Source organism: Ruditapes philippinarum, unplaced genomic scaffold (genome assembly GCF_026571515.1).
Source record: "Ruditapes philippinarum isolate M1 unplaced genomic scaffold, ASM2657151v2 ctg741_1_1_1_1, whole genome shotgun sequence".
NCBI lineage: Eukaryota > Metazoa > Mollusca > Bivalvia > Venerida > Veneridae > Ruditapes > Ruditapes philippinarum.
Window position 1 is genome coordinate 346,298 of NW_026867313.1, and position 14,784 is coordinate 361,081.

The window sequence follows — 14,784 nt, forward strand, 5'->3', positions numbered from 1 at the left end:
TTGTAAAGGTTGGGACCTTTTTTCTGCTGTTACAAGTTATAACGTTTAAATTGTCTGGTATTTTGTCGACCTTCAAGAACTGTCATTGTGTTGTATATTATCGTAAATCTCACTCTTTGACTAAAATCCTTTTTATATGTTAAAAACATTTGCATAAAAGAAGTATCAGCATAGCCATAATGCTCTAATTATGTAACAATTATATAGCATGTTCAACTAATCTCTTGTTTTTAATCATGTTGTCCGTTTTTTTTACTATCAAAAACATTCAACTAAATTTCATATTGGAATGTTTGAAACAAATCTACCCCTATGTACAGGTCCACCATCATCTTACAACCAGTTTCACAATAAACATTCAATTCGATAATAGTACGCTTATTTGCATTTAACGCGCATAAACATAATCACGGCCATAGTATGACCTATTAAGGGCAAGAACATATCATGTTATTTATCACATAAGGGGAGGGGCACAATCCATAGTCAGTGCATTTTAGTTAAATTATTCTCTGCAAACCTTCTCTTTTCAAAATAACTATTTCTTTTTGTTTTGAATATGATCAATAAAAAATTATATATTATTACACGCATACTTGATTATTATGTATTTATAAGATACATGTACTTTAAAAATACATGTTTTATCAAGAATTTTGCCGAAGTTAAGAGCTTATGAACAGATTAAAAAAAAATTAAAACAAGAATAAAAACCGAATTTTTTCGGAATGAAATACAACTAAAGAGCATTTAGATAGAGGATAAAATGGATATTGGATAAACTACCCGAAATTATACTGAAGAAGACTCGACTTCGTATGGCCGGGCGGTTTCAAAAGGGACAAAATAAATATTAAAATGCTCTTGAAAAATGCCTTCTTCATTCAAACAGTCTCATATTTGATTAATCGATATTTAGTTTTTATTGAATCTGCACAAATAAACGTCTAAGATAATTGAAATGTTTCAATATATAAATGGGAGGTAAGAACATTTTTTTCATGTAGAATATATTTGTTCTAGGAACAAATAAGACATCAACTGTTTCAATGAATGACTGATATATATCTTTAGTTTAGGTGTTCTCCTATAGAAATGTATATAGGGGTATTTGTAAAGGTTGGGACCTTTTTTCTGCTGTTACAAGTTATAACGTTTAAATTGTCTGGTATTTTGTCGACCTTCAAGAACTGTCATTGTGTTGTATATTATCGTAATCTCACTCTTTTGACTAAAATCCTTTTTATATGTTAAAAACATTTGCATAAAAGAAGTATCAGCATAGCCAATGCTCTAATTATGTAACAATTATATAGCATGTTCAACTAATCTCTTGTTTTTAATCATGTTGTCCGTTTTTTACTATCAAAAACATTCAACTTAAATTTCATATTGGAATGTTTGAAAACAAATCTACCCCTATGTACAGGTCCACCATCATCTTACAACCAGTTTCACAATAAACATTCAATTCGATAATAGTACGCTTATTTGCATTTAACGCGCATAAACATAATCACGGCACATAGTATGACCTATTTAAGGGCATAGAACATATCATGTTATTTATCACATAAGGGGAGGGGCACAATCCATAGTCAGTGCATTTACGTTAAATTATTCTCTGCAAACCTTCTCTTTTCAAAATAACTATTTCTTTTTTGTTTTGAATATGATCAATAAAAAATTATATATTATTACACGCATACTTGATTATTTATGTATTTATAAGATACATGTACTTTAAAAATACATGTTTTATCAGAATTTTGCCGAAGTTAAGAGCTTATGAACAGATTAAAAAAAAATTAAAACAAGAATAAAAACCGAATTTTTCGGAATGAAATACAACTAAAGAGCATTTAGATAGAGGATAAAATGGATATTGGATAAACTACCCGAAATTATACTGAAGAAGACTCGACTTCGTATGGCCGGGCGGTTTCAAAAGGGACAAAATAAATATTAAAATGCTCTTGAAAAATGCCTTCTTCATTCAAACAGTCTCATATTTGATTAATCGATATTTAGTTTTTATTGAATCTGCACAAATAAACGTCTAAGATAATTGAAATGTTTCAATATATAAATGGGAGGTAAGAACATTTTTTTCATGTAGAATATATTTGTTCTAGGAACAAATAAGACATCAACTGTTTCAATGAATGACTGATATATAACAAAATGATATATATTATGAAGTCTAGAAAATGGATAAATATCTTTATATGAATCATCCAAAGTTACGTAAGAATTAGATGTTATGTCGAACTCAGTAAGGAAGAAGGACAACAAAGGACATGGTACATGTTGAATATATTTGTTCTAGGAACAAATAAGATATCAACTATTTCAATGAATGACTGATATATAACAAAATGATATATATTAAGAAGTCCAGAAAATGGATAAATATTTTTATATGAATCATCCAAAGTTACGTAAGAATTAGATGTTATGTCGAACTCAGTAAGGAAGAAGGACAACAAAGGACATGGTACATGTATTTGAATATAAATTTGGCTATTTTAAATCATGAGATAACATCATTAATACTCATTCTACAAGGTGATAAAATAATGATGGCTAAATTTTCGTGTTTGTGTGACTTGGTTTAATTAAAAATGCACAACGTAACATTACTTTAAATAAAATTTCCCGAATGCGTCTAAACGGGAGGCGAAAACCGCGCCACCCGCATAAAATAATTGTGAAACAACATACATGTATAAATATTACAACTATGTAATCAGCCTTTGTTTAAAAAATGTAATGTCAAACAATCATGAATTATTATGGCATATAATTATCTGGATAGATATCTTTATTTGAATTAATTCAACATTAAGAGAGCACAAAAATGAAGTCATAATAATTATGAAAATGTCTTTATTTCTTACATAATTTCATGTTAAAATTCACAATACTGATATGTTTATATTTAGTAGCTTTATCTTTTGGCATACACAATGTATCATATCAAAGAATAACCATGTGATTCAATTGTCTTCTAGATAATGTTGTCAGAAACTGATAACTGATTAAACATATTTATAACTTAATTTTATTAAAGGTTGTTTTAATTAACCTATAACAACTTGATTAAAATCTTGAACAGACAAAATTTCAAATAACAAAATCTGAGCAACAATCAACAAGTAAAACATTGGTTTTCCATAAAAAAAACACGAATACACCATCGCAATTTACCCGGGTTTTGGTGCACCGCAGTGTTCGTGTGGGGAGAAGTTACGTTCTTCAACTTTTGCAAACTTTGTCTGTGCCTGACCTGAAGGGTAAATTGATTGTTATTAATTAAAATAAATCATTGTTATTCTTTCGTTCAATTGTGTTCATTGAACGCCATCTTTCCTTGATGATCTTGTGTAAAAAGGAAAATATAGCCCCCCTCTGTTGCCATGTGTCTGAAAGAGGTTCTAATATATGGCTTTAGCATGTCAGATGCCTTTTGCAAAGCATAATATCCGAAGAGATCAGATCTCACATATGTTCAGGCTTGCCGAGTTCATAACTTGTGACAAAAGTTTTTAACGTCATATTCCAGCAATAAAACGTTCAAACAGATTTGTTTTAAGAAAGAAAACAGACAAATTGTGCACTGCAAATCAAGCATGGTGTTTCGTTTTTATGTTATGCTAAATAATATACAAATTTGTCAGATACACACTGTACGGATATACAAAACACGAAGTTAAATTACAAGATATCATATGGTTATAAGTCATTACAAAACAAAATGTTCAAATACAACAAAAGCATTTTCAAAACAAAATCTAAAAAACAAAAATAATATTGATAAGTTGATTATTATACAGATGAATAAATACAATCAACAAAGTCGAATGATTATAGGTCAGAACAATAATGTTGTCACAGAACACTGTTAAATATATATATTGCATGCGTGCTAAATAAAAGTTAAATTTGTTACTTTATTGGTTTATCTACAAAATTAGGTACAGGAACCTAAACTAAAATTAAAATAAAAAAAACAATATTAGAACCACCATTGTCCACCTATATCATGTTTGCTATATTAAAACCTGATATCAAAGTAGACAATTTGTTCTCTTTTTTTCACATGTTCTACGCAAATAGTATAAATAATTATTCTGCTACGAACAACTACATTGTAACAGACATATAAATGACTAAATCAAACTTTTCAAATGTCACCGTCAACAATTAATTTCTAACTTTTTGTGTGTATATGTATGTGTTTGTATGTGCATTGTAGAAGGTTGTGTTTTTTTCACGATATTTCGAATTTCTGCATTTTCCTGCTTCCATTATCATTATTTGTAACAACAAGAAATGCTTTATCACGTGAGACACATGCTCTATATGGCGAATCCATATTTATCCTGTGAGATGACAAGATCTGTCCCGTTTGTGATACCTGTACAATGGAGTTTGTTCTATTACTACAAACCAGGATAGTATCAGAGGGACCAACTGCTGCACCACTTGGTTTCCTTATCTGCTCATCCTTCACTTTGAGTTTCTTGTTTGTTTTGATATCATATATGTAGACTGTATTTTCATCTGTAAGCACGAGTTTGTCACTGTTCTTTATGTAAGTACAAAGACTTGCGCCAACAGGATATGCCTTATTTTGAAAGTTATTAATGAAGTTTTTCTCCTCTCCTACCAATGACACCGTGCGAACTGGTCTTTGGTCTTCAATAGTCCCGACAATCAATTGCCTATCATCTTTCAAAAATATAGAATTATATTTCGTTGTTACTTTATATTTCTTGCTCGATCTTATTTCATTATATTTACTAACATGTAGAAATTCTACATAGGTGCCGTCACTTGTTATCGCTACTTTCTCTTCCGAGACAGCAACAACAGACAGTGGCTGGTAAGATAACTGATATGATCCTACTTTCTCAAGCTTCTCATTGTAAACTGAACATTTTTTGCAGTTGTCTACAGCTATCAGTCTACCATCAGGTAGAAAGTCTATCCCTGTAAAATATATCGGTTTCTTGATATCATCTCCCGCCGTCTCATTCAAAAGAATGGAATAGACTGGAGTTAATGTCACCGCCATATTGACAGAATTAATCTCCCCCTTCCGAAGCGACTTTGATATGAGTTGTCCCGGAACATGTTCAGTTATTGGTCGTGGTGGTAGTTTTAATGCTTTGTCAAAATGAAAAGAAATTGTCACCGTCTCTAAGTTTTGACATTCCTCCTTGACATGTTTGCATAGAACGTTCACTTCATTTTCAACATTTTGTTCTGCTATGAATTTCTGCGCTGAAGTTCCATTTTTGTAAACGTTATCAATAGTGTCTGAAATCCATGAAACATGAGCCAAATGTTTCTCGTTAAGTGATTGCTTTTTAGTCAGGTTAACTAATGTTTCTTTCTGGAGAGCTTCCGCACTCTTGACGACGAAAACTTCCAAATAGTCGAACATTCGCATAACTTTATCTCGCATTTCCTTAATCTTTACTGGAATTTCGTTTATGTTTTGAGCAAGTTGATCTTTTAAAGTGAGAATTTGTCTGGCAATACCCTCAGCATCTTTAAGTGCATCCTTCATTTTTTCCATTAAGGTAGAAATTTGTGACCTATTCCTGGCAATTTTCTCAACTTCCACAACGCTGTGACATTTACGATGGTTATAAAAAACACACATACTGCAGCAAAGTTTGCTTTCATCCTCACAGAAGAACTTATAATGTTCTTGATGTTGATCACATTTATCTAATCCTTTCATATCAAAAAAATATCTTGAAGTATTAGCTTCATTTGCGTTCACCAATTTATGACTTTCCGAGATGGCAAAACTGTTGTGCACATTTGAACAATCAGAACATTGGAATTCATTACAAGTTGAGCAAAAGTTTTCAGCTACATTATGCTTTTCATTCTTTAAACATGGCTGACACAAATATTCCTTAACACGACCAGGAACTTTGTCGTTCTCTTGTATTTCACTCCCTCCTTCCGACATTTTGTTTAACGGTGAAGTTGTGACTGTTTTAGAATGAACATAAACTTGAAATTCTCGAGGTTGTCATTCAGCGACACTATATATAGATTAAAACAATTCAACATTTCAATAAAAAATATCAGCTTTTAAACTGATTTAACACAATATATTGGTCATACGATTGTATACGCCCATATATTATCTGACTGTCGTATCAAACAATAAATATTCCGAATGCGGGTGTTAACTTTGTACAGGGTATATGAAGTACGCCTTCAGAAATACGTGTCCCATTAGTTTGGACAAAGGTTTGCTGATAAGGAGGAAAATATATGTTTATTTGTATTATAAAATTAATTGTGTAACAAGAGTTAAATTTAACTACAATTTTAATCTTTTAAATATACACAAATGTATATGCACACATTTTATTAAATAAATCTATATATATTAACTCTTACTTATCCTCGTTTAATAAGCAATTTCACGTTTTAACGTCACGATGCTTATAAATAATTGAGCTTACGCACAAAGAGTTAATTTTAGTTACGTGCCAAACTTTGTGGCTTTATTTTTTTCAATCAAAAGTAACAAACTAACTTTCATTCATTTCCGAAAGACCCTCGTACATGTATTTTAATTCTGCACAGTTCAATCAAGTAGATCAATTACACTGGATCATTGATGTTTAGTTATTACTCACGTTAAAAAAAATTAAAAAAAATTAAAGCTCTGTCTTTAAACACACGAATTTTTCTGAAACAATGGCCTTTTACTTGAAAATAATCTTGAATAGATATCAGAAGTTTGTGTCCACTCTAAAACAATTTTTTTAATAATGACACTCAGTGGAGACATGTGACATCAATATTGATAAGATAAATATTTCGTGCAAAAAGTTGAGTTTCTGAAAAGCGATTTTATACTTTTAAAAAGTAACACAAAGAAACAGTTCCAAAACTATGCAAATATAAAAAAAGTCACTGTGCATATCAAGTAACACAAGAATATAGAAATACGCCGGAATTGTGTAAAAGTAACGCAAAATATCTGTGCAAAAGTCATGGCGAAACGAGTAACACGGTATGTAACCGAACAAAATCTTTTATCTTGAATCAAAATAAAAGTAATAGAAAGAGCATCAAAACACGAAACTATCTGATTAGTACAAATGGGGTGTAGCCCCCGAGTATAAATCAGATTGCCGAGTGTTTTGAAGTTTTTTTCTTTTTTGAATCATAGTCGAAAATAAAAACACGTTCCCCGTTGTCACAATATGAAAGCCCAGAAAATAGTTACCAATGGACAAGTATTTAAATATATGATGTTTATGTCGCTATTCGTTTCTCTGTCGTCACAATAGGTAAAATTGAGCCAATCAATGAGCATGCTCTGAAGTGCGGGTAACTAATACATGCACTACAGTTAACGCACTGTGCATGTATTTGCATACGATTTAACTCTGACACATTTTGAACAGAAAGGTCCCCAAACTATGATATAAGAAATAAATAAACGCACACACCTGCTATAACATGGTACATTAAGCAGCGTTACATATGTCAGCATGTTGTCATTTCTTCTTATTAAGTACATTGGAATGATTATAGTCGTGAACCAAGAAGTGCTCGAATCCATTATGCCTGGATTGAGATGCTTACTCTTGGTCATCATCTCTCCCCTTAGAAACGTTACAAGTGATAGTTTTTCCGCGACGTTTCAAAATAGCGGAACATAACAGGTTAACATTACAAATTTGTTTCATACATGAGCAAACATTTTATAATATGACAAACAGAATCAAGATGGAGATCATTGTTTAGGATTTGTTATTTTACCTTTCTAAACGTTTTTACTTAAAATACAGATAAGTCATAGTTTTGATGTGTACACATTTTCTTCCTTGCATTGGTTATTGTCTGTGCCACCAGATATCATTGACTCATATATATCTTAACAATAACGTAAAGCCAGAATTTCAAGTAAAGTTACCTTTACTTAACAGTTCTAATAATTTTCTCATAAAAACACTTTTGTTTTTTAGTATTTCTATTTTTTAGCACTTCTATAAAAAAGGTTTTAAGAAATTGTTAAAATTTGATTTTGAAAATTTTCAATTTGAGTTACTGAAAATTCACTGAACTATTTTATGCGTATGCGTATTGTAGTTCTTTGGCCAAACGACGGCAAATGGAGGCCAATGTTACCCTTAAACAATAGAAAGGATATTCGGCTATATTCAGGATATTAATCACAATTAAGGACATTTACGTATCAGAATCCAGTAATTTACCATCTTAAACCCAAGCGCATTTATATATTAGACTCAAACACATTTATCTTCATTATCAATCGTAAGTACATATCAAGCGCATTCTATTATCCATATTTAATATATTTACTGTGAGTATTAAGAGTTTTTACTAACTAATGCATGGGTATTGATACAAGCTTTATTACTAATGATTATGCTTTGTACGTAAGAAAGAAAAATTTGATTCTTCACAGGTTTCACTATTTTTTTTGTTCCATATGTAAAGTATTGACCTCAAACAGATTTGCAAAATTCAGTCTCCGCATCCAATCCAAAGTCATGAACGCACTGAAATGTTGTAGGACTTAGGTGTTCGCGCTGAAAGGTATCATTATTAGCTTTGGAAACAAAAAGATGTCATAAGAGGCACGGTCAGGTGAATTAGGTGGATGGGAAAGCCAGCCATTTTTCTGCTTCAGAAAGCCTTGCACAGTAGACGCTTTGAGCGATGATGTACTGTAATGTAGGAATTTGACATTGGCCTAACCTGTTACGAGTCTTTATTTTTGAAAGTGTTTGTTTAGTTTTCGAAGAAATTATGTCTCGTAGAATTTCGCATTAGCAGATTTGCTGTTGGGAAGAGCAACCTGAATGGCGGAATCCTGCATTGTTAAGTGGCATACATTACATTCTTAATACAGATGAATTTTTTGCAATGCATGATCTTTTGCTATCAAAATTTCGTTTTAGCTCATTAAAATGAACGCATGTGGGTACATCTAAAGTCAAAATCAACCCATTTGAAATTATTAAACCAATGAATAACTGATGAAAATAACATTTCATACAGAACAAACTTCATCAAAAATGTCTAAACATCTCATGTTCAATAGACAACGATTCTTTCCATAAGACTGTATTTCATACTTTGATTTTCTGCCAATAATTTTTGTATAATACTTTACGAGTAGACAATGTATATCGATCTACAAATACTGCTAAAATTTAACAAATGGAATCAATGTAAAGCTGACATATATACGAGGGCTTTCCGGAAAGTTCGTAGACAAGGCTAAAAAATTTATAATAAGCAGTCATATTAATATGATGATTGAATATGTTGCTACAGTATTTATCTGCTACATATTTCTAAAATAAAAAAAAATAAAAAACATGAAAAAAGTTATATTCACAAAGCGCCAATCACCATGGCAACATGATCAACGAATCACGGGGCACTTTGATTTCTTTACTACAGCTTCTCGAATAATAAGTTGCTAAAAATTGTCATTTTAACGCAAACTCTCGTTTTAACCTCATAACATCAAGTGGTACTATTGCATGATATTTAGTGAACATTATGACGCCATATGTGCAAATAAACAGCTTGTTTACTACGGTTATAGGCAATGAAGGTTCGTTAACAACAGAAATCTAGTTAAATTGGCTTTTTATCAACCCTTAATCTGTCTTATATAAGCAGCAATGTTTCATTACAATATGCATCCATGACTGAAAAACTTTAAATTTTGAACTTTACGGGATTTCAATATCAAAATAGTGAAGAATGAGCTACAATAGCATAGAGTCCAGTAAAACCGCTTGTCTGGCCAGAAGCTAAAAATTAGTTTATTTTCCATTGTTAAAACAGCCAACTAAAAAAAAACAGAAAAAAATATTCACTGCAAATAAAGTCCTAGGTCATGAAAATTAATACACATAACCAATTAGGTACATACGATATGGAGAAAAAGAATATTAACTATGATAACAGATTAAATTAAAACATAGTTCAATCGTATAATACCGTATAAATCATCATAAAACAACAAATTCACAAGAATCGATAGGATTTGAAAAAGGTATATTGAAAAATTGGTTTAGAGAATACCCAAATAAACAGTCAGACTTTCACGAACGATGTTTTATTTACATTTTATCATTTACTATTCGTTCTTCTGAACTTAGTTAGTAATATTCAAATTGACTCAAACAAGTTTTAAAAAAAACAAAACATATTATATTTGTAAATACATACTGAATGATTATTATTACAATGTATATGATTTTTGGTGACTTATAGACTCATAAGGCCGGGCGCTCTTTATTTTTTGTTATTATTTTATTGTTATAGATACGAGTATGTACAAGCCACGGTAATAAAATACTCACTCACTCACTCACTCACTCACACGCTCACTCACTCAGTTTCTTACTCACTTTCTTACTTTTGATTAACGAGGTCTTATAGAACAATACTTACATGTAGCTGGTGCTAAATAAGTTTATTTTGTTACTTCAATAGTAAATATTTAATATTATGTACTTGTACCAAAATGAAAAACATATAATAATACAGTAAAATAAATTATCGCCATTAAATTATTTACTCATAGGATGTTTAGGAAGTTGATAGTGTCCATTACAACAAATATTTTGTTCAATATAATACGTATTGCGCACACTTTCTTAAAACATAGTTTTGTTTGACTATTTTTATTTTTAAAAACAACTACTTTGTGACTTTGTTAAAATTAGTATAATCCCATGATATTGTTATATCTATCCTCTATAAGATACAGAAGCTTGTTTTATTGTCATGCAAATTTGAACGTCTGCATTTTCACTTTTCCAAAAAAGGAATTTGTAATGGCAAAAATTGAGTTATCACGTGAAACACAAATTTTCGATGGGTATATCATATGTAGCTTGTATGATGATAGGATCCTGCCTGTTTGTGATATCTGTACAATGGAGTTTGTGTTACTACTACAAACGAGGATTGTATCAGAGGGACCAACTGCTACACCAAATGGTTCCTTTATTTGATCATCCTTCACCACGATTCTCGTGTTTGACTTGATATCATATATGTAGACAGCATGCTCGTATCTATCTGTACGCACCACTTTGTCGCTGTTTTTTATGTAAGTACAAGCAAAATTGGCTGTATAATATTTTTTGTTAGGGAAGTTGATACTTAAATATTTCTCCTCTCCAGTCAATGATACGATTCGAACAGGTCGTTTGTCACCAATAACCCCTACGACAAATTGCCTCTCATCCTTCAAAAATATAGAGTCATATTCGTTCTTCACTTTAAATGTTCGGTCCGCAGTTACTTCATTACATTTACTTACATTCAGAAATTCTATTTTGTGTTGTCCGCCACTTGTTATCGCTACTTTCTCCTCAGATACAGCAACAACAGATTGTGGTGTATAAGATAACTGATATGAGCCTACTTTCTCAAGCCTCTCATTGTAAACAAAGAATTTCTCGTTGTAATTATCTACAGCGACTAGTCTACCATCTGGTAAGAAATCTATCCCTGAATACAAAGGTTTCCTTGTGTCATCTTCTGTCTTCTCTAAGTCAATGGAATCAACTGGAGTTAATTTCATTATACTATTCACAGCATTATCATTTTCACATAAATTATACTTTACCGTGAGCTGTCCAGGAATATATTCATTAATGGGTTGTGGTGGCAGCTTTAATTGTTCGTCCCAATCAAACGAAATGGTCACCGCCTCTAACCCTTGATATTCTTCCTTGACATTTCTACATAGAGTATTTACTTCTAGTCCCATTTTCTGTTCTGCTATAAATTTCTCCGTTGTAGTTCCTTTTTTGTAAATGCTATGAACCGTTTATAAATACGCTGTAATATTAGCCAAATGTTTTTCGTTTTGTGACTGCTTCTTTTCAAGGTTACCCTTTGTTTCTTTCTGAAAAGATTTAGCTCTCTTAACAATTAAAACTTCCAATTCGTCAAACATTTTCATTACTTCATCTCGCATTTCTTTAATATTTGCTTGTATTTCTTGAACGTCTTGAGCAAATTGATCTATTGTAGAGATGATGTGTCTTTTGATATCTTTAGCATTTTCTTTGGCTTCCTGCAATATCTCTTCTAGGCTAGAAGCAGGTGACATCATTTTCCCGGCAATTTTCTCGACCTCAACAATGATTTTACATTCACGATGATCAACAATGGCGCAAGTACTGCAACAAAGCTTTTTCTCATCTTCACAGAAATAATCTAAAACCTTTTGATGTTGGTCACATCTGATCACATGAGCTACATTTGCGTTTAACAATTTATGACTTGTAAAGATGTCAAGCACGTTATGCACACCTGAACAATCAATACACTGGAATTCATTACACGTTGAACAAAACGTGTCAGCTACAATTTTCTTATCTTTACTTAAACACGCTTGACACAAAATTCCCACGACACGTCCAGGAACTTCATCGTCTTCTTGTGTATTACTTCCACCGTCCGCCATTTTGTTAAACAACGATTCTTTATTTTTTTATTAAATTAAATAAGTTTAAATAACCAACTGACCGATCAGCGAAACTATATCATATATCAACTTCGTTTAATAGTTTAATAGTTTATTGCAAAAAGGATAGGTTTTCAATTGATAAAAATGTTTACTAATACAAATCGTTTATGATATCTCTCCAAGTTGTTAATGCCGTATGTCTACAATATATATTTGAAACAGAGACATTAAATTTGAAGAACAACCTATGTAATATGATATGAAAATATATATTTAAATCTTTTATTTTGCTATGTTCGTTCATGCGATTGACATATATCTATCAAAGTTGTATCTGTCGTATGTTTACAATAGATATTTAAAACAAGAAGTACAACTTATGTGATATGATATTATAATATATTCAAATCTTTCATTTTGCGATGTTCGTTCATGCGATTAGCATAACTTTCGTTAAAATATGCTTTTATGTGCATGCAATTGTCTTATGATCTTTTAGATATTTTTAAAGTTTAAAATGGGATTAATATCACAATTCGAAACCCGGGTTTAAAATGAAAGTGGCAACAATAAACGCTAATGACACTTACAAGAGTTTATATACATTTTCACTTTAATGCTGATAATAAACATGAATAATTAAGAATAATTTTCAGTGCAAGGAACATTAATAATGACTTATTTAAACGTAAAAGCATGTGCTATATTATCATACTGCTTTAAAAGATTATGAAATTTGACAACTTTATTTAGTTTATGTATATAAGTGAAAAATATTTCATATTTGAAACGGTGAAAGTTACTGGTACCATTTCAAGTGATGTCCAAGTCCTTTTAATATTCGACCACTGATTGAAATATCTTGGTAAGCTAACAGATAATCACTATTATCATCGATGAAAACTTATTACGTTCTATGTCCTCACTTTTTACATTAAGGTATGACCACCCTATTGGACACTAATAAGGAAGCACTGGTAAAGTATATGCCTTGAAGGATATATGTATGCAAAATTTAAACAAAATGTACTATCACAGTTTAAATAAATAAATTCAGTAAGTTCTTATGTAAAATTAAAAGCAGAATTCTTAAAGAGGAGATAACTCTTGAATTAAAGATGCAATTTCATAAGAATTTTCAGCTCTTTTTGACTAATCACAAATATTGTTATATTTGCCATGTTTTAAGCCTATTTGTTGCCAAGGCAACTGATATTTTTTCAAAATAGGAAGAACAGATAAGACATGCATAATCTCAACACTGCTATCTACCCATATGTCAAGTTTCATAAAAATATTTCCAGTACTTTTTGAGTTATCACTGGATTCAGGTTATGTGTAAAATTTGCCATATTTTCAGTCTATGTGTTGCCATAGCAACCAGAATTTTCAACATAGGAAGAAAAGAAAAAGACGTGCATAATCTCAAGACAGCCATCTACCCATATGTCAAGTTTCATAAAAATATTTCCAGTACTTTTTGCTTTATCACTGGATCCAGTTTATGTGTAAATTTTGCCATATTTTCAGCCTATTTGTTGTCATAGCAACCAGAATTTTCAACATAGGAAGAAAAGAAAAAGACGTGCATAATTCCAAGACTGCCATCTACCCATATGTCAAGTTTCATAAAAATATTTTCAGTACTTTTTGCTTTATCACTGGATCCAGTTTTATGTGTAAAAATTTGCCATATTTTCAGCCTATTTGTTGCCATAGCAACCAGAATTTTCAACATAGGAAGAAAAGAAAAAAGCGTGCATAATTCCAAGACTGCCATCTACCCATATCATGTCAAGTTTCATAAAAATATTTCCAGTACTTTTTGAGTTATCACTGGATCCAGTTTATGTGTAAAATTTGCCATATTTTTAGCCTATTTGTTGCCATAGCAACCAGAATTTTCAACATAGGAAGAAAAGAAAAAGACGTGCATAATCTCCATACTGCCATCTATCCATATACCAAGTTTCATAAAAATATTTTCAGTACTTTTCAAGTTATCGCGGGATCCAGTTTTGTGGACGGACGGACTGACGGACAGACAGACGGACGGACAGACGGACGGACGGAGGGTAAACCTAAAGTCCCCTCCGGTAAACCGGTAGGGGACTAATAAACTGTTCACAAGAAAATGTAATAAGATCTGAATACAGTGTAACATGTGTGTTTGAGGAAGTATTATTAAACAGAACTTAAATATTTGAGCAATTTAACTAGAAAGTTAAGGAACAATCCTGTACATATCATTTTAGAACTTT

General features: G+C 31.3%; 2 protein-coding genes across 2 annotated transcripts; both read right to left on the reverse strand.

Annotated features, from left to right (window-relative positions):
• Nucleotides 1-4,273: 4,273 nt before the first annotated feature.
• LOC132735691 (uncharacterized) lies at nt 4,274-5,992 on the reverse strand. The gene has a single exon (XM_060722672.1). The coding sequence runs from the start codon at nt 5,990-5,992 to the stop codon at nt 4,274-4,276; it is 1,719 nt and encodes a 572-aa protein (XP_060578655.1).
• Nucleotides 5,993-11,878: 5,886 nt separating this feature from the next.
• Nucleotides 11,879-12,520, reverse strand: LOC132735692 (protein wech-like). Its single transcript, XM_060722673.1, has one exon. It carries the CDS (start codon nt 12,518-12,520, stop codon nt 11,879-11,881), a length of 642 nt encoding a protein of 213 aa, XP_060578656.1.
• Between the last annotated feature and the right edge of the window lie 2,264 nt (nt 12,521-14,784).